Source organism: Oncorhynchus nerka, linkage group LG4, assembly GCF_034236695.1.
Source record: "Oncorhynchus nerka isolate Pitt River linkage group LG4, Oner_Uvic_2.0, whole genome shotgun sequence".
NCBI classification, from domain to species: Eukaryota; Metazoa; Chordata; class Actinopteri; order Salmoniformes; family Salmonidae; genus Oncorhynchus; species Oncorhynchus nerka.
This window is the reverse complement of record NC_088399.1, coordinates 22925546-22953090: the sequence shown is the minus strand read 5'-3', so window position 1 is coordinate 22953090 and position 27545 is coordinate 22925546. Positions and strand designations below refer to the sequence as shown.

Here is a 27545-nt window from a genome sequence, read left to right as displayed (position 1 = left end):
GTTGAGCATCTGATACATACCTCTTAGTTTGCAGGATGGGGCTTGCGTGGTTGTTATAGTGGGGGTTAGGCCTGTGCATACATTGGCAAGAAAAAGTATGTGAACCCTTTGGAATTACCTGGATTTCTGCATAAATTAGTCATACAATTTAATCTGATATTCATCTAAGTCATAACAATAGACAAACACAGTGTGCTTAAACTAATAACGCACAAGTTATTGTATTTTTCTTGTTTATATTGATTACATAATGTAAACATTCACAGTCTAGGTTCAAAAAGGTAAGTGAAATCCTAGGCTAATGACCAAAAGCTAATTGGAGTTAGGAGTCAGATAACCTGGAGTCCAATCAATGAGACGAGATTGGAGTTGGTTAGAGCTATCTTGCCCTATAAAACAAGACAAAATTTGAGTTTCCTATTCACAAGAAGCATTGCCTGATGTGAACCATGCCTTGAACAAAAGAGATCTCAGAAGACCTAAGATTAAGAATTGTTTACTTGCATAAAGCTGGAAAGGGTTACAAAAGTATCTCTAAAAGCCTTGATATTCATCAGTCCACAGAAAGACAAATTGTCTATTGATGGAGAATGTTCAGCACTGTTGCTACTCTCCCTAGGAGTGGATTGTCCTGCAAAGATGACTGCAAGAGCACAGCACAGAATGCTCACTGGGGTTAAGAAGCATCCTAGTGTGTCAACTAAAGATTTACAGAAATCCCTGGAATATGCTAACATCTCTGTTGACAAGTCTACGATACGTAAAACACTAATCAAGAACAGTGTACATGGGAGGACACCACGGAAGAAGCCACTGCTGTCCAAAAAATACATTGCTGTATGTCTGAAGTTCGCAACAGAGCACCTGGATGTTCCACAGCGCTACTGACAAAATAATCTGTAGACAGATGAAACTAAAGTTGAGTTGCTTGGAAGGAACATACAACCCTATGTGTGGAGAAAAAAGGCACAGCACACCAACTTCAAAACCTCATCCCAACTGTAAACTATGGTGGAGGGGGCATCCTGGTTTGGGGCTGATTTGCCGCCTCTCGGCCTAGACAGCTAGCGATCATTGACGGAAAAATGAATTCCCAAATTCATCAAGACATTTCGCAGGAGAATGTTAGGCTATCTGTGCCCGCCAATTGAAGCTCAACAGATAGTTGAATGATGAAACAACACCCTAAAACACAGAAGTAAATCAACAACAGAATAGTTTCAACAGAATAAAATAAGCCTTCTGGAGTGACCTAGAGGAAGGGTCCAAACATCCAAGGGTTCACATACTTTTCCCACCCTGCACTGTGTATGTTTACATGGTGTGTTAAAAAAGACATCAAAACGTATAATTTTGTGTGTGTTATTAGTTTAAGCAAACTGTCTTTGTCTGTTGTTGTGACTTAGATGACAATCAGATGACATTTTATGACCAATTGACTTAGAAATCCAGGTAATTCTAAAGGGTCCACATACTTTTTCTTGCCACTGTATGTGCTGCTGTCATCTAGAGGTACTTCCTGCCAGGGTGGGGGGCTTGGGCTGGCTGTGGTGGCATAGGTCTGATCTTGGGGGGCCTAGGAGACAGAATAAACCCCGCCTACAAACTCTTTATCAGTCCGCTGTCTCTCTCTCTACTTCCATATAGATGTTCTAACTAGCAACCTTGCAATTCAGAAGATGACATTAAAACAGGCTTTGGGGGAAAACGGAATGGTCTGGTTTCTCTGTCTGGCCTCTCTTTGTTGACAAATAGGAAGAAATGAGTCACAATGCACTAGGTAGTCTATTCTAATAAGGAGTAAGTATTTTCATCTGAGTGTCTGTTCTGTTTTCTCTAATGGTGCTGTTCCATTGGACTTATCCCAAAAACCAGTGTGTCACCTGTGTTTAATGTTAATGTCAGCTCTACTGTTGTTGTGTTTGCATCAGGAGTGTGACACTAGAGACTTGTGGCGAGCAGAATCAACAACCTGCATCATTCAAGATTGTTGCTTTGTGAGAAGGTGTTAAAGTTCATGGTTGTCAATTCAAGCTGAAAAGTACCCAGGGCCTTGCCTTGGCTCCAAGTCAGAGCAGGTCTGCCGGAGTCATGGCCCAGTGAGACACGGGTTCCAGCCCCCGTAGATGGAAACAGAAAAGTCTGAGCGTTTTGGGTAACCACTGGGGTGAATCATGATTGATGCAAAGTGACAGACATTCTGTGTGATGGTGGCTTTTATTAGATTGATTTCAATGGCTTTCTCTTTCTTTTTCTCTCTCTCGCATTCTCTCGCTCTCTCTCCCCTTTCTTTATTTCGTCCTTTCTTTCTTTCTATCTATTTCTCTCTTTCTTTCCTTATTTCTTCCCTTGTTCTTTTCTTTCTCTCCACAACCTCCAAAGGGCTCCTTATGTATGGCTGTGACATTTAGGCATGCAAAACCACAGTCAATTATTCAGCAGTTTGGTCCTGCACAAATGTCACGGTGTCTGTAACACCATGTGTGACCTAAAAATAAGGAATGAGCTGAACACTGTTTGAAAAGAAACAAGAACGAAAGTCAGCTTTAAAATTGGTCTGTTTTTTTTGTCTGGATTTTGTTATTCCATTTGAGAACCCCTCAGCCCTATACAGAATAATTTACAATCAAGCAATGCATTTGCATGAAGCATATTTGAACATTTGATTGCCAACCATTCAAGTTAAAAGCGATGGGATAAAGACTTAGAAGGTTGGGAAAATGGGTGTATGGCTTGAAGCTTCAGTCCATGAAGATAAACATACTGTAGGTTCTTTTCATTTTTTTTAAATTTGACATTTATTTAACCAGATAAATCAATTAACCTCTACAGGATCGGTGTCCCCCACTGGATGTTTAAGCTAAAGTAGGCTAATGTGATTAGCATGAGATTGTAAGTAACATGAAATTTCCCAGGACATAGACATAGCTGATGTGGGCAGAAAGCTGAAATTCTTGTTTATCTAACTGCACTGTTCAATTTACAGTAGCTATTAAGATGGCAGGTGTTTTACATGGCAGACGTTTTACATGGCAGACGTTTTACATGGCAGACGTTTTACATGGCAGACGTTTTACATGGCAGGTGTTTTACATGGCAGACGTTTTACATGGCAGACGTTTTACATGGCAGACGTTTTACATGCTCCCAGCCAATTGTGATTTTTTGATTGTTTATTTGCGTTGTTTGTAACTTATTTTTGTACTTATTTTGTACATAATGTTGCCGCTACCGAAAATAACTTCTAGACATCAGGACTGTGATTACTCACCAGGGACTAGCAGAACCCTTTCTTTCCTTTCACAACTCTGACGGGTCCGACGTGAAGGATATACTGCTTCTTTGGGAACAGGCCAGATCCCTGTGATCTGCATGAGGAGGAGGCGGAGAAAGATCCAATAAACCCCCACTTCCCTCCATTCTGCTAGCAAACGTGCAATTCTTGGATAATAAAATTGACAAGTTACGCAGAAGATTAAACTACCAACGGGACATTCAAAACTGTAACATCTTATGCTTTCACGAAGTCGTGGCGGAACGACAACAATATCAACATACAGCTGGCTGGTTATACGATGTGCCAGCAGGGTAGAACAGCGGCGTCTGGTAAGACAAGGGGTGGCAAACTATGTATTTTTGAAAATAGTAGCTGGTGCACGAGTATCTCATGATAAGCTGTAGATATCTACCTACCGAGAGTTTTCATCTTTATTCTTCATAGCTGTTTTACATACCACCACAGTCAGAGGCTGGCACTAAGACAGCATTGAATGAGCTGTATTCCGCCATAAGCAAACAAGAAAACGCTCACCCAGAGGCGGTTAACCTAGTAGTAGGACTTTAATGCAGGGAAACTAAAATAATTTTTACCAAATTTCTATCAGCATGTTAAATGTGCAACCAGAGGGAAAATACCTCTTGACCACCTTTACTCCACACACAGAGACGCACACAAAGCTCACCCTCACCCTCCATTTGGCAAATCTGACCATAATTCTATCCTCCTGATTCCTGCTTACAAGCTAAAATTAAAGCAGGAAGCGCCAAGATCAACAAAGTGGTCAGATGAAGCAGATGCTAAGCTACATGACTGTTTTGCTAGCACAGACTGGAATTTGTTCTGGGCATCCTCCGATGGCATTGAGGAGTACACCACATCAGTCATTGGCTTCATCAATAAGTGCATCGATGACGTCATCCCCACAGTGGCCGTGCATACATACCCCAACCAGAAGCCATGGATTACAGGCAGCATCCGCCTCTAGAGGCTAGAGCTGTCGCTTTCAAGGAGCGGGACACTAACCCAGAAGCTTATGAGAAATCCCGCTATGCCCTCTGATGAACCATCAAACAGGCAAAGTGTCAATACAGGACTAAGATCGAATCATACTACACCGGCTCTAATGCTCGTCGGATGTGGCAGGGCTTGCAAACCATTACAGACTACAATGGGAAGCACAGCTGAGAGCAGCCCTGTGACACGAGCCTACCAGATGAGTTAAACTACTTCAATGCTCGCTTTGAGGCAAATAACACTGAAACATGCATGAGAGCACCAGCTGTTCCGGAAGACTGTGTGATCACGCTCTCCGCAGCCGATGTGAGTAAGACATTAAAACAGGTCAACATTTACAAAGCAGCAGGGCCAGACGAATTGCCTGGAAGTGTACTGCGAGCATGATCTGACCAACTTGCAAGTGTCTTCACTGACATTTTCAACCTCTCCATGTCCGAGTTTGTAATACCAACATGTTTTAAGCAGATCACCATAGTGCCTGTGCCCAAGAACACTAAGGTAACCTGCCTAAATGGCTGTGTCTGTAGCCATGAAGTGCTTTGAAAGGCTGGTCATGGCTTACATCAACACCATCATCCCAGAAACCCTAGACCCACTCCAATTTGCATACCACCCCAACATATCCAAAGATGATGCAATCTCTATTGTACTCCACACTGCCCTTTCCCACCTGGACAAAAGGAACACCTATGTGAGAATGCTATTCATTGACTACAGCTCAGCGTTCAACACCATAGTGCCCTGAAAGATCATCAATAAGCTAAGGACCCTGGGACTAAACACCTCCCTCTGCAACTGGATCCTGGACTTCCTGACGGGCCGCCCCCAGGTGGTAAGAGGTAACAACACATCCGCCACGCTGATCCTCAACACAGGGGCCCCTCATGCTCAGTCCCCTCCTGTACTCCCTGTTCACTCATGACTGCACGGCCAACACCTTCATTAAATTTGCCGATGACACAACAGTGGTAGGCCTGATCACCGACAACAACAAGACAGACTATAGGGAGGAGGTCAGAGACCTGGCCATGTGGTGCCAGGACAACAACCTCTCCCTCAACATGATCAAGACAAAGGAGGGGATTGTGGACTACAGGAAAAAGAGGACAGAGCACGCCCAAATTCTCAATGACGGGGCTGCGGTGGAGCAGGTTGAGATGTCCACATCACCAACAAACTAACTAGGTCCAAGCACACCAAGGCAGTCGTGAAAAGAACACAACAAAACCTATTCCCCCTCAGGAGACAGAAAAGCTTTTGCATGGGTCCTCAGATCAGATCCTCAGATTTGGCATGGGTCCTCAGGTTCATCTCTCTGCAAGCGATGGCTTTATTATGGAAGGTTTGAGAATCGATTCCTTTTAGGAGATTGCCAAATTTAATGGCTCTTTTCTGGATTTTGATCATTAGTGGGTATCGGCCTAATTCTGCTCTGCATGTATTATTTGGTGTTTTACCTTGTACACTTAGGACATTTTGCAGAATTCTGCATGCATAGTCTCAATTTGGTGTTTGTCCCATTTTGTGAATTATTGGTTGGTGAGCGGACCTCAGACCTCACAACCATAACGGGCAATGGGTTCTATAACTGAATCAAGTATTTTTTTGCCAGATCCTAATTGGTATGTCGAATTTTATGTTCCTTTTAATGGCATAGAAGGCCCTTCTTGCCTTGTCTCTCAGCTCGTTCACAGCTTTGTGGAATTTACCTGTGGCGCTGATGTTTAGGTTGAGGTATGAATAGTTTTTTGTGTGCTCTAGGGCAATGGTGTCTAGATGGAATTTGTATTTGTGGTCCTGGCAACTGGACCTGTTTTGGAACACCATTATTTTGGTCTTACTGAGATTTACTGTCAGGGCCCAGGTCTGGCAGAATCTATGCAGAATGTCTAGGTGCTGCTGTAGGCCCTCCTTGGTTGGTGACAGAAGCACCAGATCATCAGCAAACATTAGACATTTGACTTCAGATTCTAGTAGGGTGAGACCGGGTGCTGCAGACTTTTCTAGTGCCAGCGCCAATTCGTTGATATATATACGATGAAGAGGGTGGGGCTTAAGCTGCATCCCTGTCTCACCCCACGGCCCTGTGGGAAGAAATTTGTGTTTTTTGCCAATTTAAGCGCACACTTGTTGTTTGTGTACATGGATTTTATAATGTTGTATGTTTTACCCCCAACACCACTTTCCATCAATTTGTATAGCAGACCCTCATGACAAATTGAGTCGAAGGCTTTTATGAAATCCACAAAGCATGAGTAGACTTTGCCTTTGTTTTGGGTTTTTTGGTTGTCTATTAGGGTGTGCAGGGTGAATACATGGTCTGTTGTACAGTAATATGGTAAAAAGCCAATTTGACATTTGCTCAGTACATTGTTTTCATTGAGGAAATGTACGAGTCTGCTGTTAATGATAATGCAGAGGATTTTCCCAAAGTTGCTGTTGACGCATATCCCAAGGAAGATATTGGGGTCAAATTTGTCTCCACTTTTGTGAATTGGGGTGATCAGTCCTTGGTTCCAAATATTGGGGAAGATGCCAGAGCTAAGGATGATGTTAAAGAGTTTTAGTATAGCCAATTGGAATTTGTTGTCTGTATATTTAATAATTTCATTAAGGATACCATCAACACCACATGCCTTTTTGAGTTGGAGGGTTTTTATTTTGTCCTGTAGCTCATTCAAGGTAATTGGAGAATCTAGTGGGTTCTGGTAGGGTAGGGTAGCCTAGTGGTTAGAGCATTGGACTTGTAACCGGAATGGTTGCAAGTTCAAACCCCTGAGCTGACAAGGTACAAATCTGTCTTTCTGCCCCTGAACAGGCAGTTAACCCACTGTTCCTAGGCCGTCATTGAAAATAAGAATTTGTTCTTAACTGACTTGCCTGGTTAAATAAAGAAAAAAGTCTTTAATAGTTGATTCTAAGATTTGTATTTGATCCTGTATATGTTTTTGCTCTTTATTCTTTGTTATAGAGCCAAAAAGATTGGAGAAGTGGTTTACCCATACATCTCCATTTTGGATAGATAAATCTTTGTGTTGTTGTTTGTTTAGTGTTTTCCAATTTTCCCAGAAGTGGTTAGAGTCTATTGATTCTTCAATTACATTGAGCTGATTTCTGACGTGCTGTTCCTTCTTTTTCCGTAGTGTATTTCTGTATTTTTTTAGTGATTCACCATAGTGAAGGCGTAGACTCAGGTTTTCCGGGTCTCTATGTTTTTGGTTGGACAGGTTTCTCAATTTTTTTTCTTCGATTTTTTCATTCTTCATCAAACCATTTGTCATTGTTGTTCATTTTCTTCGGTTTTCTATTTGAGATTTTTAGATTTGATAGGGAAGCTGAGAGGTCAAATATACTGTTAAGATTTTCTACTGCCAAGTTTATACCTTCACTATTAAAGTGGAACGTTTTACCCAGGACATTGTCTAAAAGGGATTGAATTTGTTGTTGCCTAATTGTTTTTTGGTAGGTTTCCAAACTGCATTCCTTCCATCTATAGCATTTCTAAAATGTTACTCAGTTCCTTTGGCTTTGATGCCTCATGATTGAGTATTGCTCTGTTCAAGTAGACTGTGATTTTGCTGTGGTCTGAAAGGGGTGTCAGTTAGCTGACTGTGAACGCTCTGAGAGACTCTAGTTGAGGTCAGTGATAAAGTAGTCTACAGTACTACTGCCAAGAGATGAGCTATAGGTGTACCTACCATAGGAGTCCCCTCGAAGCCTACCATTGACTATGTACATACCCAGCGTGTGACAGAGCTGCATGAGTTGTGACCTGTTTTTGTTGGTTATGTTGTCATAGTTGTGCTAGCCCTCTCCTCTCCTCTCTCTATCCCCTCCCCTAGTCCCCTCTCCTCCTCTCTATCCTCTCCCCTAGCCCCTTCCCTCTTCTCTCTATCCACTCTCCCAGCCCCCCTCCCCTCCTCTCTCTATCCTCTCCCCTAGCCCCTTCCCTCTTCTCTCTATCCCCTCTCCCAACCCCTTCCCCTCTTCTCTCTAGCCCCTCTCCTAACCCCTCCCCTCCTCTCTCTATCCCCTCTCCTAGTCCCCTCCTCCTCCTCTCTCTCCCCTCCCCTAGCCCCTCTCCTCTTCTCTCTATCCCCTCCCCTAGCCCCCTCTCCTCTCCTCTTCTCTCTATCCCTCTCCTAACCCCCTCCCCTCCTCTCTCTATCCCCTCTCCTAATCCCCTCTCCTCCTCTCTCTATCCCCCCCTAGCCCCCTCTCCTCTTCTCTCTATCCCTCCCCTAGCCCCCTCTCCTCTTCTCTCTATCCCCTTCCTAGCCCCTCTACTCTTCTCTCCATCCCCTCCCCTAGTCCCCTCCCCTCCTCTCTCTTTCCCCTCTCCTAGCCCCCTCTCCTCCTCTCTCTATCCCCTCCACTAGCCCCTCTCCTCTTCTCTTTATCCCCTCCCCTAGCCCCCTCTCCTCTTCTCTCTCTATCCCCCCCAGCCCCTTCTACTCTTCTCTCTATCCCCTCCCTAGCCCCCTCCCCTCCTCTCTCTTTCCCCTCTCCTAGCCCCTCTCCTCCTCTCTCTATCCCCTCCACTAGCCCCCTCTCCTCTTCTCTCTATCCCTCCCCTAGCCCCCTCTCCTCCTCTCTCTATCCCCCTAGCCCCTTCTACTCTTCTCTCTATCCCCCCCCCCTAGCCCCCTCTCCTCCTCTATACTGTATATCCCTTGCCCTAGCCCCCTCTCCTCCTCTATACTGTATATCCCTCTCCCTAGCCCCCTCTCCTCCTCTATACTGTATATCCCTTACCCTAGCCCCCCAGACAGCACTGACTCTATACTAGGCTAGCAGCTCATCTGGTTTAGATTTTAAGAGCACCACAGCGACATAAGCATCAAACAGCCCTGGAGCAGATGGAAGCAGGCAGTCCGTCTCTATACCAAGACCTCTCACTCCAACTGGGGCCTGATTCTATCATCCAGTCACTGATGCTGGGTGCTGCCATTCATTAACCAACAGATTCCTCTTCCCGTCATCCTTCCAAAAGCCCCTTAGTATTCCAGAGAGCTACGGACACAATCAAACCCAACTAAGACCTAACCGATCATTCTTGAAAAATAAAGAAATGTTTGTTTGATAAGTTCATGTTGAAATCATGAAATGAATAATATCTGTTTGGAACAACAGGTCAAGTTTGCATGTTGTAATTGTACTGTAGAAATTACAAAAATGTTGGGGAGCGGCTGCTTGAATAAACCGGCTGCTGGAAACGAGATAATGGGTTCAGATATGGAGCCAGTTTCTGTTAGTCCATCCAAGCCTTACGTTCCCTGGCTCTCTGACTACTAGACTAGTGTGTGTGTATGTGTGCGTGTGTGTATGCTTCCATGTGCGTGAGTGTGTGCTGCATTTATATTCATCCCTATTTCCTACTGCACCAAACCCCCCTCCAGACCTCCCAGGTCTTCCACAGAGGGGGGTCTTGGAAACAGAGTTTGGTCGGGTAAATAAATAGTGAGATTTAGAAGATGGCGTGAAGGACGGGGGGGATCAGAGAGAGGAGGAGAGAAAGCAGCTGTACTGTATGTATTTGAACAGGATGCTGCTATAATGTCATAAACAACATTACACCTCAAAACCTTCCTTTTAATTTCATCACTGCTTTTCACCTAGATAACAACCTCCATCAAACCCAACATTCTCTTTGATTGAAATGTACACTGTTCTGTTCCTAGCATCTGGAAGACTTCATAAAGGCAAAGTACAATTGTATTGTACTACTGTAAACTGAGTACAGAACAGTGCCATTTCTATTGAAAGCGCCTCTTGCTGTCTCCTAATGTACACTTAGGCATTTGTCTTTTGCCTTTAGCTAAGACGGGGAAATGTACTTAGTCTACTTACGCATTTCCAAAAGTGTTTTCTGTGAGTGGCTTTTTCAATGGAGTGCAATTAGGCTTTATGTGTAGAGAGTACTGCATTTAGATAGATAGATAGATACTGTTAAACAGGTGAGGCAGAGGTAGGGATTCAGGTTGGCTGTGGAGAGAGATGGAGGGAAGGGAGGATGGGCGAGCAAGGGAGGTGAGCAGAGAGGCACTAAAGGAAAGGAGCAAGGATGGTAGTGAGGGAGGATGAGGGAGGGAGGGAAGGAGAGGGTAAAAAGAGAATGTGAGATGGAGAGAGAGAGAGAGAGAGAGAGAGAGAGCAGGGATGAGGGCAGCAAGGGAGAGAAGAAGGTCTGCAGTGTGTTTGTGATGAATGGGCTCCACTCCTGAGAAGTCTGCAGCTGTTGCGGGAAGGAGAAAGAATGGGGGTTGATGGAGGATCAGGGAGAGAGAGAGAAAGACACAGAGAGAGAAAGACAGAGAGAGAGTTAGAGAGCAAGAGAGTTGGAGAGAGAGATTTGAGAGAGAGAGAGAGAGAGAGAGAGAGGGGGGGGAGAAGGGGAGGCAGGGATGAGGGCAGCAAAGGAGAGGAGAAGGTCTGCAGTGTGTTTGTGATGAATGGGCTCCACTCCTGAGAAGTCTGCAGCTGTTAGTCTCACATACAGAAACATGGTACACTGCTGGAGAGTGGAGGAGGGGAGGTGAGGGGAGGGGAAGGGGAGAATAGAGAAGGGGAGGGGGAGAGGATGTGGACAGGGTAAGAAAGCAGGAGAGAGTTGGTGAGGGGGAGAGGAGAGGAGAGGAGAGGAGAGGAGAGGAGGGAGAGGAGAGGAGAGGAGAGGAGAGGAGAGGAGAGGAGAGGAGAGGAGAGGAGAGGAGAGGAGAGGAGAGGAGAGGAGAGGAGAGGAAGTAAATAGCAGTGCAGAGTTGATCAGAGTAGAGCTGGGTAGATCAGAGTAGAGCTGGGTAGATCCTATTAGAGCTGGGTAGGTCACCGTAGAGCTGGGTAGATCCTATTAGAGCTGGGAAGATCCAAGTAGAGCTGGTTGGAGTAGAGTATAGCTGGGTAGATCATACAGTAGTTGAGCTGGGTAGAGTAAAATATAGCTGGGTAGATGAAAGAAGAGCTGGGTCGATCAGAGTAGAGCTGGGTAGATCAGAGTAGAGCTGGGTAGAGCAGACTAGAGCTGGGTAGAGCAGAGTAGAGCTGGGTAGAGCTCGGTAGATCAGAGTAGAGCAGAATAGAGCTGGGTAGATCAGAGCAGAGCTGGGTAGATCAGAGCAGAGCTGAGTAGATCAGAGTAGAGCTGGGTAGAGCAGAGTAGAGCTGGGTAGAGCAGAGTAGAGCTGGTTAGAGCAGAGTATAGTTGGGTAGAGCAGAGTAGAGCTGGGTAGAGCATAGTAGAGCTGGGTAGATTTGAGTAGAGCTGGGTAGATCAGAGTAGAGCTGGTTAGAGTATAGCTGGGTAGTTTATAGTGGAGCTGGTTAGATCAGAGTAGAGCTGGGTAGATCAGAGTAGAGCTGGGTAGATCAGAGTAGAGCTGGGTAGATCAAAGTAGAGCTGGGTAGATCAGAGTAGAGCTGGGTAGATCAGAGTAGAGCTGGGTAGATCAGAGTAGAGCTGGTTAGAGCAGAGTAGAGCTGGGTAGAGCTCGGTAGATCAGAGTAGAGCAGAATAGAGCTGGGTAGATCAGAGCAGAGCTGGGTAGATCAGAGCAGAGCTGAGTAGATCAGAGTAGAGCTGGGTAGAGCAGAGTAGAGCTGGGTAGAGCAGAGTAGAGCTGGTTAGAGCAGAGTATAGCTGGGTAGAGCAGAGTAGAGCTGGGTAGAGCATAGTAGAGCAGGGTAGATTCGAGTAGAGCTGGGTAGATCAGAGTAGAGCTGGGTAGATCAAAGTAGAGCTGGGTAGATCAGAGTAGAGCTGGGTAGATCAGAGTAGAGCTGGGTAGATCAGAGTAGAGCTGGGTAGATCAGAGTAGAGATGGGTAGATCAAAGTAGAGCTGGGTAGATCAGAGTAGAGCTGGGTAGATCAGAGTGGAGCTGGGTAGATCAGAGTAGAGCTCGTTAGAGTATAGCTGGGTAGTTTATAGTGGAGCTGGTTAGATCAGAGTAGAGCTGAGTAGATCAGAGTAGAGCTGGGTAGATCAGAGTAGAGCTGGGTAGATCAGAGTAGAGCTGGGTAGATCAGAGTAGAGCTGGTTAGAGCAGAGTATAGCTGGGTAGAGCAGAGTAGAGCTGGTTAGAGCAGAGTAGAGCTGGGTAGATTAGAGTAGAGCTGGGTAGATCAGAGTAGAGCTGGTTAGAGTATAGCTGGGTAGTTTATAGTGGAGCTGGTTAGATCAGAGTAGAGCTGAGTAGATCAGAGTAGAGCTGGGTAGATCAGAGTAGAGCTGGGTAGATCAGAGTAGAGCTGGGTAGATCAAAGTAGAGCTGGGTAGATCAGAGTAGAGCTGGGTAGATCAGAGTAGAGCTGGGTAGATCAGAGTAGAGCTGGGTAGATCAGAGTAGAGATGGGTAGATCAAAGTAGAGCTGGGTAGATCAGAGTAGAGCTGGGTAGATCAGAGTAGAGCTGGGTAGATCAGAGTGGAACTGGGTAGATCAGAGTAGAGCTGGGTAGAGCAGAGTAGAGCTGGGTAGAGCAGACTAGAGCTGGGTAGAGCAGAGTAGAGCTGGGTAGAGCTCGGTAGATCAGAGTAGAGCAGAATAGAGCTGGGTAGATCAGAGCAGAGCTGGGTAGATCAGAGCAGAGCTGAGTAGATCAGAGTAGAGCTGGGTAGAGCAGAGTAGAGCTGGGTAGAGCAGAGTAGAGCTGGTTAGAGCAGAGTATAGCTGGGTAGAGCAGAGTAGAGCTGGGTAGAGCATAGTAGAGCTGGGTAGATTCGAGTAGAGCTGGGTAGATCAGAGTAGAGCTGGTTAGAGTATAGCTGGGTAGTTTATAGTGGAGCTGGTTAGATCAGAGTAGAGCTGAGTATATCAGAGTAGAGCTGGGTAGATCAGAGTAGAGCTGGGTAGATCAGAGTAGAGCTGGGTAGATCAAAGTAGAGCTGGGTAGATCAGAGTAGAGCTGGGTAGATCAGAGTAGAGCTGGGTAGATCAGAGTAGAGCTGGGTAGATCAGAGTAGAGCTGGTTAGAGCAGAGTATAGCTGGGTAGAGCAGAGTAGAGCTGGGTAGAGCATAGTAGAGCTGGGTAGATTTGAGTAGAGCTGGGTAGATCAGAGTAGAGCTGGTTAGAGTATAGCTGGGTAGTTTATAGTGGAGCTGGTTAGATCAGAGTAGAGCTGAGTAGATCAGAGTAGAGCTGGGTAGATCAGAGTAGAGCTGGGTAGATCAGAGTAGAGCTGGGTAGATCAAAGTAGAGCTGGGTAGATCAGAGTAGAGCTGGGTAGATCAGAGTAGCGCTGGGTAGATCAGAGTAGAGCTGGGTAGATCAGAGTAGAGCTGGGTAGATCAGAGTAGAGCTGGGTAGATCAGAGTAGAGATGGGTAGATCAAAGTAGAGCTGGGTAGATCAGAGTAGAGCTGGGTAGATCAGAGTAGAGCTGGGTAGATCAGAGCTGGGGTGAGCTATCTGTCTCTCCAGATTCCTATTTAAATTCAATAGTGGAGGGGAAGTTCATTGTAAATTAGCTCCAGTACATGCTGAATTTAGACTTTACATGAATGTAATGAAGCAATGATGTTGAAGATGACGATGGTGAAGATGGTGAGCATGAGGAGGAGGATGATGATTATGATGATGAATGACTTTGGCAATGGTGAGTATAAATTGATCTTAAAATATGCAGTAACTGCTGATGTAATTGGTATCAGAGCGGAACAGGTCCGTTTACAGAAGAAGCAATGAACTAAAAACAACAGTAACACTAGTCCAGGCCCATGCAGGGAGAGCCTCAGTAACTGAACTGTGCTCAGTCATCTTCACAGTCAGTACTGTCTGTCAGCACTTTGTGACCATTAAGTCTATTATGGCTCTGACATAGACACAGACGCACAATCAGTTCTTAGTGCGATTCAATAACCCTCAACTCTTTGTGTTATGATGAACAATCACTATGTTTTATTAGCTAGCCTATTATATTGAATGACTGGCATTACATGCTTGGATGTGAAGCATTAGTATTAGCCACCTCAGTGAAGACCTAATATGCTATGGTCGAAACGACACCCTATTGCCTATGTGGTGCACTACTTTGACCAGAGCCCACTGATTGGTGGAGTCATTTAAATGAGGTAAATGTAAAAACTGTGTTAATTTCAGAGGTAAAAAAAGAAGCAGAAAGGAACAGTATAAACCAGTACTTTATTATCTTGCTAGTCAGAATTATGGACCAGAATAAAACAACAGTGCCACAAGAGTGGCAAAGTCGATATCCACGTTTTATAAACACGGCTATTTTTATTTGTGGTCGGAAACATTATTTACATTTAATTATATGACGGGGAGGGTGTGCATTTTTTTGTACAGAACAAGGGAAGTGTTGTGTAAAAATATGTTTAACTTAATGTTTGTGAGGGAGGTAAAAAAAAATCTATTGCACCTTGAGTTGGACCAGCACCCCAAGTAAATGTCCAACTGTCCCTAATTGCAACATTAGTGAAGTGAAGTTTGATGAATTGTAGGCTTAGTTATTTTTTAAACTAATGTTAGGGTTTGCAGAGTGTTTATTCTGTCACAGTCGTTATATGGAGGAGAACAAGGCACAGCGTGGTAAGCGTACATTCTTAATTTATTAAAGAAATGCAACACTGAACAAACTATACAAAACGAACCATGACGCTAATACGGCTCATGCAGACAGGCAACTAAACACAGAATAAGAACCCACAAATACCCTATGGAAAATGGCTACCTAAATATGGTCCCCAATCAACGATAGACAGCTGCCTCTGATTGGGAACCAATTCAGGCCACCATAGACCTACATATACCTAGATATACAAAAAAAACTAGACAATACAAAAACTAACATACCCACCATAGTCACACCCTGACCTGACCAAATAATACATAAATCAAAGATAACTAAGGTCAGGGCGTGACATATTCTTCCAACTGTTTCTCCAACGTAATGACCAAAGAGCATATTCAACAGTAAAGTGTCTGTGGTTAATATCCCAGAAAAGAGTTTATTTTCTATATTTAAAGACAGAGAGAAAAACTATTTAAGTGGTCAAAAGTGATTAATTCCATAAGAGGAGGGTAACCATGGAAACCAAATGTTGTTCTTAGAGGCTGTCAAACAATTCAAAAAAATTGTAATTGAGTTAATCGCAGGATTTGCTTTTATTTCGCAAATTCAGAATTTGCTCAAATTGATCTGTAAAAAATAACAAATTCGTATTTACAATGACGTCCTACCCCGGCCAAACCCGGATGACTAGGGGCCAATTGTGCGCCGCCCTGTGGGACTCCCAATCATGTCCGGTTGTGATACATCCCGTATATTGGATGTTTTCAATTTTTATTCAAACGATTTCAGACCATGCGATTAATTGTGATTACAAAAAGTTAACTAGATGTGACGAGCTGGAGCTACATACAGACCAAAAGTTATTTTCCCTGAGGCTTTAGAAGACATATGCATTTAACAGTTTGTTTTTGGGACATAATAAATATGATTATCTCGTTCACTTGGGGGAAATTAATTTACTTCTTGAAAGTCTTTCTGTCTGAAGCCAGCTCTTTTTGTATTTCCCAAAGCAATTACAGTCAGGTTGAATTTAGACCAGTTCTTTCTGCTCGCTAGCTCTCTTTGCGGTGGAGGTCTGGGTTTCAGTATTGAGTGTTTCCTCTTATTCCTCTTCCATTCTGCTGTGGCTGTGTGAAGAGCTAGAGTACATGTATGGTGGCTGGTTAGAGACACAGCTTCATGGCACACTCTACTGGTGGCTAGAGAAACTACACTTACTGTGGCCTGGATCTGTCAGAGGAGAAAATCGTTACAGCATCCATCCTCCTTGGTGTGTGTGTGTGTGTGTGTGTGTGTGTGTGTGTGTGTGTGTGTGTGTGTGTGTGTGTGTGTGTGTGTGTGTGTGTGTGTGTTTGCGACTGTGTGTGTGAGTGTGCCTGCTACTGAGAGCCCATATGATGGTCCTGTAAGACACACTTTACATATCTATCTACGTGTGGTGTGTTGTAACTTCCCCCTCTCCTCTCTCTAGTCCAGGTGTGTGTGTTGTAACTGCCCCCTCTCCTCTCTCTAGTCCAGGTGTGTGTGTTGTAACTGCCTCTGCTCCTCTCTCTACTCCAGGTGTGTGTGTTGTAACTGCCTCCTCTCTCTAGTTCAGGTGTGTGTGTTGTAACTGCCCCCTCTCCTCTCTCTAGTCCAGGTGTGTGTGTTGTAACTGCCTCCTCTCCTCTCTCTAGTCCAGGTGTGTGTGTTGTAACTGCCTCTGCTCCTCTCTCTACTCCAGGTGTGTGTGTTGTAACTGCCTCCTCTCTCTAGTTCAGGTGTGTGTGTTGTAACTGCCCCCTCTCATCTCTCTAGTTCAGGTGTGTGTGTTGTAACTGCCTCCTCTCCTCTCTCTAGTCCAGGTGTGTGTGTTGTAACTGCCTCCTCTCTCTAGTTCAGGTGTGTGTGTTGTAACTGCCCCCTCTCCTCTCTCTACTCCAGGTGTGTGTGTTGTAACTGCCTCCTCTCTCTAGTTCAGGTGTGTGTGTTGTAACTGCCTCCTCTCCTCTCTCTACTCCAGGTGTGTGTGTTGTAACTGCCTCCTCTCCTCTCTCTAGTCCAGGTGTGTGTGTTGTAACAGCCTCCTCTCCTCTCTCTACTCCAGGTGTGTGTGTTGTAACTGCCTCCTCTCTCTAGTTCAGGTGTGTGTGTTGTAACTGCCTCCTCTCTCTAGTTCAGGTGTGTGTGTTGTAACTGCCTCCTCTCCTCTCTCTAGTTCAGGTGTGTGTGTTGTAACGGCCTCCTCTCTCTAGTCCAGGTGTGTGTGTTGTAACTACCTCCTCTCCTCTCTCTAGTCCAGGTGTGTGTGTTGTAACTGCCTCCTCTCTCTAGTTCAGGTGTGTGTGTTGTAACTGCCCCCTCTCCTCTCTCTACTCCAGGTGTGTGTGTTGTAACTGCCTCCTCTCTCTAGTTCAGGTGTGTGTGTTGTAACTGCCTCCTCTCCTCTCTCTACTCCAGGTGTGTGTGTTGTAACTGCCTCCTCTCCTCTCTCTAGTCCAGGTGTGTGTGTTGTAACTGCCTCCTCTCCTCTCTCTACTCCAGGTGTGTGTGTTGTAACTGCCTCCTCTCTCTAGTTCAGGTGTGTGTGTTGTAACTGCCTCCTCTCCTCTCTCTAGTTCAGGTGTGTGTGTTGTAACTGCCTCCTCTCCTCTCTCTACTCCAGGTGTGTGTGTTGTAACTGCCTCCTCTCTCTAGTTCAGGTGTGTGTGTTGTAACTGCCTCCTCTCTCTAGTTCAGGTGTGTGTGTTGTAACTGCCTCCTCTCCTCTCTCTAGTTCAGGTGTGTGTGTTGTAACTGCCTCCTCTCTCTAGTTCAGGTGTGTGTGTTGTAACTGCCTCCTCTCCTCTCTCTAGTTCAGGTGTGTGTGTTGTAACTGCCTCCTCTCCTCTCTCTACTCCAGGTGTGTGTGTTGTAACTGCCTCCTCTCCTCTCTCTAGTCCAGGTGTGTGTGTTGTAACTGCCTCCTCTCCTCTCTCTACTCCAGGTGTGTGTGTTGTAACTGCCTCCTCTCTCTAGTTCAGGTGTGTGTGTTGTAACTGCCTCCTCTCCTCTCTCTAGTTCAGGTGTGTGTGTTGTAACTGCCTCCTCTCTCTAGTTCAGGTGTGTGTGTTGTAACTGCCTCCTCTCCTCTCTCTAGTTCAGGTGTGTGTGTTGTAACTGCCTCCTCTCCTCTCTCTAGTTCAGGTGTGTGTGTTGTAACTGCCTCCTCTCCTCTCTCTAGTCCAGGTGTGTGTGTGTTGTAACTGCCTCCTCTCTCTAGTTCAGGTGTGTGTGTTGTAACTGCCTCCTCTCCTCTCTCTAGTTCAGGTGTGTGTGTTGTAACTGCCTCCTCTCCTCTCTCTAGTCCAGGTGTGTGTGTTGTAACTGCCTCCTCTCCTCTCTCTAGTCCAGGTGTGTGTGTTGTAACTGCCTCCTCTCCTCTCTCTAGTCCAGGTGTGTGTGTTGTAACTGCCTCCTCTCCTCTCTCTAGTCCAGGTGTGTGTGTTGTAACTGCCTCCTCTCCTCTCTCTAGTCCAGGTGTGTGTGTTGTAACTGCCTCCTCTCCTCTCTCTAGTCCAGGTGTGTGTGTTGTAACTGCCTCCTCTCTCTAGTTCAGGTGTGTGTGTTGTAACTGCCTCCTCTCTCTAGTTCAGGTGTGTGTGTTGTAACTGCCCCCTCTCTCTAGTTCAGGTGTGTGTGTTGTAACTGCCTCCTCTCCTCTCTCTAGTCCAGGTGTGTGTGTTGTAACTGCCTCCTCTCCTCTCTCTAGTCCAGGTGTGTGTGTTGTAACTGCCTCCTCTCTCTAGTTCAGGTGTGTGTGTTGTAACTGCCTCCTCTCTCTAGTTCAGGTGTGTGTGTTGTAACTGCCTCCTCTCCTCTCTCTAGTCCAGGTGTGTGTGTTGTAACTGCCTCCTCTCTCTAGTTCAGGTGTGTGTGTTGTAACTGCCTCCTCTCTCTAGTTCAGGTGTGTGTGTTGTAACTGCCCCCTCTCTCTAGTTCAGGTGTGTGTGTTGTAACTGCCTCCTCTCCTCTCTCTACTCCAGGTGTGTGTGTTGTAACTGCCTCCTCTCCTCTCTCTACTCCAGGTGTGTGTGTTGTAACTGCCTCCTCTCCTCTCTCTACTCCAGGTGTGTGTGTTGTAACTGCCTCCTCTCTCTAGTCCAGGTGTGTGTGTTGTAACTGCCTCCTCTCCTCTCTCTACTCCAGGTGTGTGTGTTGTAACTGCCTCTGCTCCTCTCTCTACTCCAGGTGTGTGTGTGTGTATCGACTTCACCACAGGACCAACCTGCGAGCGTTGTCTGGGCGGTTACTATGGTAACGCGTTGATTGGCATGCCCAATGACTGCAGACCTTGCCCCTGCCCGGACCGTACCAGCTGTGCTCAAATGAGCACGGGGGAGGTGGTCTGTACCAACTGCCCTTCAGGACAGAGGGGTGAGCTGAGATCATATTACATGACTGGTAGATGTCGGATAATGGGAACAAACCATTCCATTTTCCCATGATGAGCAGACCTCACCTGCGTTAAACTGGGCTGCATCCCAAATTGCAACCTATTTCCTATACAGTGCACTACTTTTGACCAGAGCTTGGGCTCTATTCTAAAGTAGTGAAATATGTAGGGAATAGGTTGCCTTTTAGGACACAGCCATTGAGTTCATTGCTTGCTCAGTGAAGCAGATTTACACAAATTGGCTGACAGATTTTTAATAAAACCTGTACTGGTGTCCTCACTGTCTTGATAAAATTAGTCATGATCCTATCATGTAGAGCAGTGTTTGAATTAAAATGTCCATATTCCTTTGTCAGGTTTGGGCCATTCATTCATTTCCAGAATTTCATTACCAGATATTGATTTAGGTTGAAATGAAAATGGCCCCCAAACCCTCCAGCCCAACATCATCCATAACTCACCTATCAAAAAACCTGTCACCTGTCACCCCACGACACACACACAAACACACATATACACATGCACATACACACACACACCTTCTCTCCACAGGCATCAGATGCGAGATGTGCGAGGACAGTTTCCACGGCGACCCCCTGGGCCAGTCAGGGCCGGTTCAACCGTGTGAGAAGTGCGACTGTAACGATAATGTGGACCCCAACGCGCTGGGCGTGTGTGATCACATGACGGGCTGTTGCCTGAAGTGCCTGGGACACACCGAGGGAGACCATTGCCAACACTGCCGACAAGGTTACTATGGGGACGCCCTGGACCGCACTGTGGCCCAGAAGTGCAAACGTGAGTGTGGAAACTTGGGAAGGGTGTATATAGGGTTGGGTTAGAGTTACAGGTTTTTAATTAAGGGGAAATATACAATTTTACATCTTAAATGTAACTAAATGTCATGGAAAATGTAATCTACATAATCCCCAAATGTAATTATTTAACTACTAATGATCCAGACTCCAAGAATGGTTCAAATCTCACCTTTGGGGTAAAAAATAGTTATAAATTGCTGAGGTGTGGTCACTTTTGAGAACACAAGCTCAAGTACAAAGTACAAATATGATAAAAATATGAAAATATAAAAAATGTTATATAATGTATTTCCTATTCAACAAAACTGTAAGAATAAGGCTTGAAATAACTTAAATTGTTTATAAATAAAGAATAATCAAATGACTAAGTATAAGATTTCACCTTCTTTATAACTGTAAAATACATATTTGTATATTTAGTGTCAGAGAAAATGTACATACAGTGTTTTCTAACGGTCTCTCTTGATCAAAACATCCGCCCCATCGTTGTCAACATCTCACAGAGCTCTAGGTTAGCTTCCTGGACTCATTAGGAACACGCCCCATATTACTCTCGTCTGTCGATGACAAACAAACAAAAAATTGGGGGTTTAAAATCTCTTCATTATTTGAGATGAATGGCTATAAATCGATCTCTGAATCTGCTACCGTGACGAAACCACTCTCCTGCTGCGTTATGATGTAAGGGTCCCAGTGGCTGTGATGTAGGTTTCAGCCAGCAGTTCATGGACAGTCGGAAGAGTGAATTAAAAGGTAGGAGGCACATCCCTGCTTCGTACAGGCAAAAGAGACATATTCCTGTGTCTGTGAGAATCAGGGCTACCGCTCATTGCAAGCCATTTCCGTCTACAGTGTCCACAGATCATTTTCTAAGCTAAAATGTTGGTTGGAACAGGTACCAGAACCACGCAGGTCCCCTAAACAGGGGTCTTTACATCGAAGACATTTTAAATGAAGAATGCATTAGAAATATGGTGACATGTATCTGAATGTGTGAGTCTGTACATTTCAAAGTGTGTTAGTGCGTTATATTGTGTGTTTGTGTATCTGTGTACTTGTCCTTTATGTGTGGGTGTCAGTGTGCCTTCATAATGAGCTCTTCTTGAGGGTTTTGAAAGTGCTTTCCTCTTACTGATTTATCACCTGGATTTGAGCAATTCTCACCATTCTAAAGAGTCTAAAGATTCTCGATAGCATACGGATGGAATGCTCAGGAAAATACATACATAAACAAACAAACACACACATTTCTACAAACATCAATGCCATCACACCTGTTCAGACCCACGTGTTCCCACCACAACCATACACATCATGTATATCTCACAACCACACTCCCCCTCATCCTTCATCCCTGGAACTTTCCAGTGCTTGTAGCACTCCATGCCATATGGTGTCAAATTGTACTGTTCTATTTTTCTCCGTAGCCCAGACCTTTTCAATATTTCAATAATAATATATTTGATTCATCCACTGTTGTAGTGATGGAGGAGCATTGGATTTCTAGTTTTTAAGTAGACGTTTTTTCAAAATCATTGACAAGAAAAGTATGGTCACCTCACCCTCATATTCCATGTCTTGAAATATGCAGATAGACGGATTAAAAGTCAACTTACATCGTAACACTTCTGACAGCCAGCTTTCTAACTCCGCCCATTACTTTTGGACTTTATAGCGTTCCCAGAAGGCATGAATCATTGAGTCCTTCTTATACTTTACACATGACTCTGTCGTTGTGCTGTAGAACATGTGAATTTAGTCTCTTGTATAATACATTCTATACATTATTTTATACTGGATTGAGCGTACATTTTCGTTAACGGTCATTTCACTACTTTTGTTCCAACACTCCCTCGATATTGTGCCTATAATCAGTTATTTTGAATTCTTGATTCCAAGAGTTTGTCTTTTTTTCTAAGAGATGATCAGTTGGATAGTCTTTCTGCATGGTTTTGTATATATCACCTATCATATATCTATCCTTTTCTGAGTCAAATAAGATTCCCTCAACATTTATTTTATGTCCAAAAGATTTCAGGTGGAACAAAAGATTTCAGGTGGAGCTCAAAGAGTCTTCCTTAGAGTTAGGTGGTTAGAAGTGCCATTAGGAACTCCACGGGGACTGGAGTGGAGCTCAAAGAGTCTTCCTTAGAGTTAGGTGGTTAGAAGTGCCATTAGGAACTCCACGGGGACTGGAGTGGAGCTCAAAGAGTCTTCCTTAGAGTTAGCTGGTTAGAAGTGCCATTAGGAACTCCACGGGGACTGGAGTGGCGTTGGAGTGGTTGTAAAGTGGGAGAACACTGAGTTTTACAGGCTCTCTTAGAGTGAATAACAGTCATAGACCTACAGATTCTGCATCTTTATTCATCTGTATAAGGTAACGGTGTCACTTAAAAAGGGTTCTGGGAAAGATGCAGAGAGCAGTCTGCCCTGATCAGTTGACCTTCCAACTACAGTATTTTGTTAGTAGAAAGAGTACATTTTCTTATCAGCAAGTTTTATCCTGATAAACATGAAGAGACTTGGAGGATTAGGTTACTGTAGGGTTATGAGAGCGAGACATAGAGAAAGAAAGAGAGAGGTACAGATTGAGATAGAAAGAAAGAACAAGAGTGTGATAAATAGAGATAAAGAGAAATAGAGACACAGAGGTACAGGGAGGAAGAGAAGGAACATACACAAATGTAGAGAGAGAGAGAGATATTCTGAGATGTCTGTGTCCCCCAGTAGCCTATAGCAACAGAGATGTTCTGAGATGTCTGTGTCCCCCAGTAGCCTATAGCAACAGAGATGTTCTGAGATGTCTGTGTCCCTCAGTAGCCTATAGCAACAGAGATGTTCTGAGATGTCTGTGTCCCTCAGTAGCCTATAGCAACAGAGATGTTCTGAGATGTCTGTGTCCCTCAGTAGCCTATAGCAACAGAGATGTTCTGAGATGTCTGTGTCCCCCAGTAGCCTATAGCAACAGAGATGTTCTGAGATGTCTGTGTCCCCCAGTAGCCTATAGCAACAGAGATGTTCTGAGATGTCTGTGTCCCCCAGTAGCCTATAGCAACAGAGATGTTCTGAGATGTCTGTGTCCCTCAGTAGCCTATAGCAACAGAGATGTTCTGAGATGTCTGTGTCCCTCAGTAGCCTATAGCAACATAGATGTTCTGAGATGTCTGTGTCCCTCAGTAGTTCTGAGATGTCTGTGTCCCCCACTAGCCTATAACAACAGAGATGTTCCATCTACAACCCCAGGAACCAACACAGTCGCGAAGAGGGCACGACAAAAGCGTCTTCCCCCTCAGGACGGTGAATAGAGTCGGCATGGGCCCTCAGATCCTCAAAAAGTTCTACAGCTACATCATTGAGAGCATCTTGACTGGCTGCAACACCGCTTGGTATGGCAACTGCTCAACATCCGACGGCAAGGCGCTACAGAGGGTAGTGCATACGGCCCAGTACATCACTGGGGCCGAACTCCCTGCCATCCAGGACATCTATACCAGGCGGTGTCAGAGGAAGCCCCTATGAATTGTCAAAGACTCCAGCCAACCATTTCACAGTCCGTTCTCTCTGCTACCGCCCGTCAAGTGGTACAAAAGGCTCCGGCACAGCTTGTTTCCCAAACCTATAAGACTGCTAATCAAATGGCTACCCGGAGTATCTACTTTCAACCCTGCCTACAGTATCTGTGGGGGGTGTGGGGCAGCCAGATTTTCCTGTGTGTGTGTGTGTGTGTGTGTGTGTGTGTGTGTGTGTGTGTGTGTGTGTGTGTGTGTGTGTGTGTGTGTGTGTGTGTGTGTGTGTGTGTGTGTGTGTGTGTGTGTGTGTGTGTGTGGAAGGAGACAGTGAGTCAGGGAGACTTGTGACCCTCTCCCTCTGTCATCTACTGTATCCTGCATTCCAAATGGCACCCTATTCCATATATAGTGCACTACTTTTGACCTGGGCCCATAGAGCCTTTAGGGTGGCAGGTAGTTTAGTGGTTATTGTGTTGGGCCTGAAACTGAAAGGTCGCTGAGCTGACAAGATGAAACCTGTCGATTTGACCTTTGAGCAAGGACCTTAACCCTAATTTCCTCCAGGGATGCAGTGTTAACATGGCTGACCCTGTAAAACAACACATTTTACTGCACCTATCCGGTCCATGTGACAATACAACATGTATTTTTGTGTGCAGTGTGCCAGTTGGGACGCAACCTGTCTGCTCTGCTCAGTCATTCAAATAACATCTCATTTTATTTGTCACATGCGCCGATTACCACAAGTGTATACTTTACCGTGAAATGCTTACTTACGACCCCTTTCCCAACGATGCACTTAAAAATTAAGAACATTTGCAAATGGATGAAAAGAAAATAGTAACAAAAGAAAATAGTAACACAATAAAATAACAATAATGAGGCTTTATACAGGCTAGATACAAGGAGTACCCGTACCGAGTCGGTGTAGTTGGGGTGATTGATTGAGGCAATATGTTCATGTTAGGTTTGGTTAGGTGATTGATTGATTGATTGATTGATTCAAGTACTATGTACATGTAGAGTAGATGGTCTCCTCTGTCTCTGCACTGTCCTAGATAACACAAAGCCAGGCACGCAGGGCACGCAGGGCACGCAGGGCAGACAGGACACGCCCTACAGAGGGATAGGGTTATTTTACTTTAACCCTGTCTAGACGATAGAGTGAAGGATAGAGCGAAGGAATAGAAGATTGAGTGAATGAATAGCAGATAGTGAATGGACAGAGGACGGGAAATATACAATTGCCACAACATTGATAGAAGATTAAGCTTCAGTGGTTGACTTCATTTGTGACACTGTGTTTAGTGTAATGTTTGGATGATGTATATGATGTGTTCCTTTTGCATACTTTGTTGGATTTGTGTTCTGTTTTGATAATGCTTTTGCCCGTTTAGGCTACTATACTTTTTGATACAGTATTTGATGTGAGGTTATGTGATTTACATGTGTTTTTTGTGTGTTTGACATGACGTTGACGTGTGGTTGTGTCTTCTCCCAGGCTGCGGCTGCAGTCCTGCAGGGACTTCTGGGTCATTGGAGGACTGTGACCCCCAGACAGGAAGTTGTCTGTGCCTTAGTCATGTGACCGGGCGAGACTGTGGTCAGTGTGAGGTGGGCTTCTTCAACCTGCAGTCTGGAGTAGGCTGTGAGAGGTACAGGAAATCCTAAAGCAATTCTGGAATCTTCTATTGTTATGCATTCTGACTCTAAAATTGGTTCTGATCATAGAAATAGAATTAGTCATTATTATTAATGATAAACTGGGTGGTTCGAGCCCTGAATGCTGATTGGCTGACAGCTGTGGTATAGCAAATCAAATCAAATCCAATTTTATTGGTCACATACACATGGTTAGCAGATGTTAATGGGAGTGTAGTGAAATTATTATGCTTCTAGTTCCGACATTGCAGTAATATCTAACAAATTCACAACGACTACCTTATACACACAATGTAAAGGGATGGAATCAGAATATGTACATATAAACATATGGATGCGCGATGACCATGCGGCATAGGCAAGATGCAATAGATGGTATAAAATACTCGTATATACATATGAGATGAGTAATATAGGATATGTAAACATTATTAAAGTGACTAGTGATACCATTATTAAATCTATTTATTAAAGTGGCCAGTGGTTTTAGTCTGTATGTTGGCAGCAGCCTCTCTATGTTAGTGATGGACAGCGGAGTCAATCACCACCTTCCGGAGACACCTGAAACCCCACCTCTTTAAGGAATACCTAGGATAGGATAAAGTAATCCCTCTCACCCCCCCCCCCCCCCCCTTAAAAGATTTAGATGCACTACTGTTCCACTGGATGTCATAAGGTGAATGCACCAATTTGTAAGTCGCTCTGGATAAGAGCGTCGGCTAAATGACTTAAATGTAAATGTAATGTAAATGATGGCTGTTTAACAGTCTGATGGCCTTGAGATAGAAGCTGTTATACGGCTTTGATGCACTTATATATCAGACCGTATACCAAGGATATGACAAAACATTTATTTTTACTGCTCTAATTATGTTGGTAACCAGTTTATAATAGCAATAAGGTACCTCTGGGGTTGTGTCGTGTCTAAGAACAGACCTTAGCCGTGGTATATTGACCATATACAACACCCTCTTGGGCCTTATTGCTTAATTAGAATAGTAATTATTATATATCTATGGTTCCATACCTAGAAATGCAGTGGTTCTGTTTCCTTTCATTAGTAAGTGTTATGTGAATCACATTCTACATTTCTTAGGTGCACCTGTAACCCCATTGGCTCATCATCCATGGCTTGCCACCAAATCACAGGCCAGTGTGTGTGTCGGCTGGGACTGGAGGGGCGGCTGTGCAGCACATGTCGTATGGGCTTCTATGGTTTCTCCTCACGGGGCTGCAGAGGTAGCTACAGTAGCTATACTGTGATTGGGGCTAGAAGTCCTTATGTGCAAACACTAAGACATATCAAAACATGCTAAAACAAGTCATTCTGATAACAATAAGAAGTTAGAAATGTAACACGCACACATGCAATGTCTAATTCTTCAACAACCAATCTATTTGTCTATATGCCATTCATGCCTCCTTTCCCCTGTCTCCAACCCTGCCTCCCCTTGTCCCTCTCTCCACCCCTGCCTCCCCATATCCCTCTCTCCAACCCTGCCTCCCCTTGTCCCTCTCTCCACCCCTGCCTCCCCATATCCCTCTCTCACCCCTGCCTCCCCTTGTCCCTCTCTCCACCCCTGCCTCCCCATATCCCTCTCTCCACCCCTGCCTCCCCCTTGTCCCTCTCTCCACCCCTGCCTCCCCCTGTCCCTCTCTCCACCCCTGCCTCCCCATATCCCTCTCTCCACCCCTGCCTCCCCCTTGTCCCTCTCTCCACCCCTGCCTCCCCCTATCCCTCTCTCCACCCCTGCCTCCCCATATCCCTCTCTCCACCCCTGCCTCCCCCTTGTCCCTCTCTCCACCCCTGCCTCCCCCTTGTCCCTCTCTCCACCCCTGCCTCCCCTATCCCTCTCTCCACCCCTGCCTCCCCTGTCCCTCTCTCCACCCCTGCCTCCCCTTGTCCCTCTCTCCAACCCTGCCTCCCCCTGTCCCTCTCTCCACCCCACCCCACCCCTGCCTCCCCTATCCCTCTCTCCACCCCTGCCTGTTCCTGTCTCCACCCCTGCCTCCCCCTGTCCCTAACTCCACCCCTGCCTCCCATATCCCTCTCTCCACCCCTGCCTCCCCCGTCCCTCTCTCCAACCCTGCCTCCCCTTGTCCCTCTCTCCAACACTGCCTCCCCTTGTCCCTCTCTCCACCCCTGCCTCCCCTGTCCCTCTCTCCAACCCTGCCTCCCCTTGTCCCTCTCTCCACCCCTGCCTCCCCTTGTCCCTCTCTCCACCCCTGCCTCCCCATATCCCTCTCTCCACCCCTGCCTCCCCTTGTCCCTCTCTCCACCCCTGCCTCCCCATATCCCTCTCTCCACCCCTGCCTC

At 45.4% G+C, this 27545-nt stretch overlaps 1 protein-coding gene across 1 annotated transcript in view; it reads left to right on the top strand.

The window, feature by feature from the left end:
• LOC115120723 (laminin subunit gamma-3-like) overlaps window positions 1–27545 on the top strand; it is a 235120-nt gene that overhangs the window by 162952 nt on the left and 44623 nt on the right. Inside the window, 4 exon segments of the mRNA XM_065018086.1 lie at window positions 19035–19220; window positions 19792–20037; window positions 25068–25221; window positions 26325–26467. Of these exon segments, the coding sequence (XP_064874158.1) occupies window positions 19035–19220; window positions 19792–20037; window positions 25068–25221; window positions 26325–26467 (729 nt within the window).